Source organism: Etheostoma cragini, chromosome 5 (genome assembly GCF_013103735.1).
Source record: "Etheostoma cragini isolate CJK2018 chromosome 5, CSU_Ecrag_1.0, whole genome shotgun sequence".
NCBI lineage: Eukaryota > Metazoa > Chordata > Actinopteri > Perciformes > Percidae > Etheostoma > Etheostoma cragini.
The window spans coordinates 30918376-30922208 of NC_048411.1; the positions used below are offsets into that span (position 1 = coordinate 30918376).

General features: G+C 43.5%; 1 protein-coding gene across 1 annotated transcript in view; it reads left to right on the forward strand.

Moving 5' to 3' along the window:
- LOC117945078 (U5 small nuclear ribonucleoprotein 200 kDa helicase-like) overlaps positions 1-3833 on the forward strand; it is a 48064-nt gene that overhangs the window by 493 nt on the left and 43738 nt on the right. Inside the window, exons 2-6 of the mRNA XM_034872332.1 lie at positions 162-382; positions 1317-1509; positions 1871-1926; positions 2905-3003; positions 3548-3742. Of these exons, the coding sequence (XP_034728223.1) occupies positions 162-382; positions 1317-1509; positions 1871-1926; positions 2905-3003; positions 3548-3742 (764 nt within the window). The remainder of the gene's footprint in view (positions 1-161; positions 383-1316; positions 1510-1870; positions 1927-2904; positions 3004-3547; positions 3743-3833) is intronic.

Consider the following 3833-nt stretch of genomic DNA (forward strand, 5'->3'; position numbering starts at 1 on the left):
TGTGTGTGTGTGTGTGTGTGTGCGCACGCGCGGCTTTCTTTCAGGCCTGTGTGGGATTACTAACAAAAGTGTGTACGCAAAGTGTAAATTGTAATTTCCCCACTGGGGATTCATAAACAAATTTTATTTTGTAAAGTATGCTTCAGTTCTGTTCTGCTGAGGGACGCCACCCTTCATCCCTTTTCTTTCTGTCTCGTTTTGTCTGTGCAGGAGACGAAAGAGAGACGAGGACAGGCACGACATCAACAAGATGAAGGGCTACACCCTTCTGTCCGAGGGCATCGATGAGATGGTGGGCATCGTGTACAAGCCCAAAACCAAAGAAACCAGAGAGACGTACGAGGTGCTGCTGAGCTTCATCCACGCCGCGCTGGGAGATCAGGTCAGAAAACTCTAAAATACCCGATCTGGACCTCAGACTCCCAGACATCATCAGTACAGGATCTACAGCTCCATCAGCTATAGGTAGACAGTTGGACGCTTTCAGAGAGAGACAGTCTCTCAGAGTATAATAAAATACTAGGGTACAAGATATATACATACAGTATACATGAAATAATAATAGGATAAAATACAAGAACACATATTTGAATGTATACAAGTTGGAGTACAAAATGTTCTAAGTTTTCTTAATGTCACCTGCACCATCGTTATTGTATTACTTGTATTTTCTTCATTTTACTGTTGTCTTCATTTGATTGTGAATCAAGACAACCCATCTTTACACATCTTCATATCTCTTTCATATATTGTTCATATATCTTCACATATCTTCATACATCTTCCATGTATCTTCATATCTTCATACATCTTCATACATCTTCACATATCTTCACATATCTTTACATATCTTCACATATCTTCATACATCTTTCATATATCTTCACACATATTCATACATCTTCCATGTATCTTCATATCTTTCATACATCTTCACATATCTTCACATATCTTCACATATCTTCATACATCTTTCATATATCTTCACATATCTTCATATATCTTTCATATATCTTCATATCTTTCATATATCTTCATATCTTTCATATATCTTCATATATCTTCATATATCTTCACATATCTTTCATATATCTTCACACATCTTCACACATCTTCATACATCTTTCATATATCTTCATATATCTTCACATATCTTCATATATCTTTCACATATCTTCATACATCTTCATACATCTTTCATATATCTTCCATGTATCTTCATATCTTTCATGTACCTTCACACATCTTCACACATCTTCATACATCTTCATCTATCTTTCATATATCTTCACGTATTGTCCATATGTTTCCTGCAGCCGCGTGACATTCTGTGCGGAGCGGCTGATGAAGTGTTGGCCGTGTTGAAGAACGATAAAATGAGGGACAAGGAGCGGCGGCGGGAGGTGGAGCAGCTCCTCGGGCCGGCCGATGACACCCGCTACCACGTACTGGTCAACCTGGGCAAGAAGATCTCCGACTACGGGGGGGACAAGGACTTACAGAACATGGGTCAGCACATATTACTACTACTATTATTACATGTTACAGAGTCAGGAAGTCACCTTCTAGGCTGGAAAGTAATGGAGTATTTTTACTCCAGGACTGTACTTCAGTCCAGATGTTGAGCTACTTGTACTTCACTCGAGTCTTTTGTTTTTTAGAATTACGCATGGAAATGTACATTAAAAAATCGCATTGCTTTAGAATTGAATCGTGAAGTGCAGAGGGTCCCCCCCCCCCCCATAACTTTTACTGCAGTGAAGGATCTCAACACTTCCTCCACCGCTGCAGAAAACATTTCAGTTTCAGATATTTATTTCCAGATATTCCTGTGATTACGAACTTGTCTTTTTTTATATATTTTTTCCAGATGACAACATCGACGAAACGTACGGCGTGAACGTCCAGTTTGAATCTGATGAGGAGGTGAGGCCGTGGGAATATTTCTATAAAGATTGTTTTAGTTATTGCTGATTTGTAGCTGCAAGTTCAGGGTTAAAGTATCAGTGAGGGTGTTTTAAGCCCTCAGCGTCGCCTTCCAGGCAGCCCTGCAAGGCTCTAGGACTAGGTAACAGTTAGGGTTGTGCCCTCAGCGTCGCCTTCCAGGCAGCCCTGCAAGGCTCTAGGACTAGGTAACAGTTAGGGTTGTGCCCTCAGCGTCGCATTCCAGGCGGGTCTGCAAGGCTCTAGGACTAGGTAACAGTTTGGGTTGTGGCCTCAGCGTCGCCTTCCAGGCAGCCCTGCAAGGCTCTAGAACTAGGTAACAGTTAGGGTTGTGCCCTCAGCGTCGCCTTCCAGGCAGCCCTGCAAGGCTCTAGGACTAGGTAACGTATAGGGTTGTGCCCTCAGCGTCGCCTTCCAGGCAGCCCTGCAAGGCTTTAGGACTAGGTAACGGTTAGGGTTGTGCCCTCAGCGTCGCCTTCCAGGCAGCCCTGCAAGGCTCTAGGACTAGGTAACGTTTAGGGTTGTGCCCTCAGCGTCGCCTTCCAGGCAGCCCTGCAAGGCTTTAGGACTAGGTAACGGTTAGGGTCGCAGCGCTGCCTGGAAGGAGACCTCGGGGGCTTCAAACACTATAAAGCGTAACGATAATTAATAATTATGATATTATTGTGCATTTTACTAATTTACTCTTTCTCAAATAAGCTGATGGATTTGACTCAAAATAACTAAATACAGACAAGATTTTTTAATATTTTTTATCTCTAATCTTTACATGTTTATATGCCTCAATTCTGGTTATATTTTCAACCCACGTATAATTATTATGTGTTTTTTAAATCTGCCCTCTCTTTCTTAAACAAACTGATGGAGTTGGCTCAAAATAACCAAATAAATGGAGACAAATATCTTCAGTAACCATCTGTCGCCACCTCCTGGTCTCTGATTGGCTCTTCTGTGATTTAGGAGGGCGATGAAGACCAGTTCGGAGAAGTCCGAGACGAACACTCGGATGAAGACAGCGAAGGAGAAGAGGCCGGTGTGGGATGCGCTCTTTCAGCCAACGTAAGTGGTGTGTGTGTGTGTGTGTGTATATATGTGTGTGTATATATGTCTGCGTGTTTGTGTGTGTGTGTGTGTGTGCGTGTGTGTGTGTGTCTGTGTGTATATATGTGTGCCTGTGTGTGTGTGTGTGTATATATGTGTGCCTGTGTGTGTGTGTGTGCCTGTGTCTGTGTGTGTGTATGAGTGTGTGTGTATATATGTGTGTCTGTGTGTGTATATATGTGTGTCTGTGTGTGTGTGTGTGTGTGTGTGTGTGTATATATGTGTGTGTGTGTGTGTGTGTGTGTTTGTATATATGTGTGTGTGTGTGTGTGTGTGTCTGTGTGTATGAGTGTGTTTGTATATATATGTGTGTGTGTGTGTGTGTCTGAATATATGTGTGTGTCTGAATATATGTGTGCCTGTGTGTGTGTGTGTGTGTGTGTGTGTGTGTGTATATATATGTGTGCCTGTGTGTGTGTGTATTGTCCTCTGTGCCCTAATGTTGTGTTTTTTAAGATGTTGAACAGTAAAACAGGAAGTTAATGAATGTGTCTTGGTCCAGCTCGGGGCCACAGGCGACGTGATGACGGTGAAGAAGAAGGATCTTCATCCCCGAGACATCGACGCCTTCTGGCTGCAGCGTCAGCTCAGCCGTTTCTATGACGACGCCATCGTCTCCCAGAAGAAAGCCGACGAAGTCCTGGAAATCCTCAAGGTACGTCCGACGCCTCGGCCGCGTTCGCTTGGCGCGTTTAACGCCAATTAATCGCGTGTTTTCTGCAGAGAGAGGGGGAGACAGGCAGAGAGAGAGGGGGACAGGCAGAGAGAGAGGGGGACAGGCAGAGAGA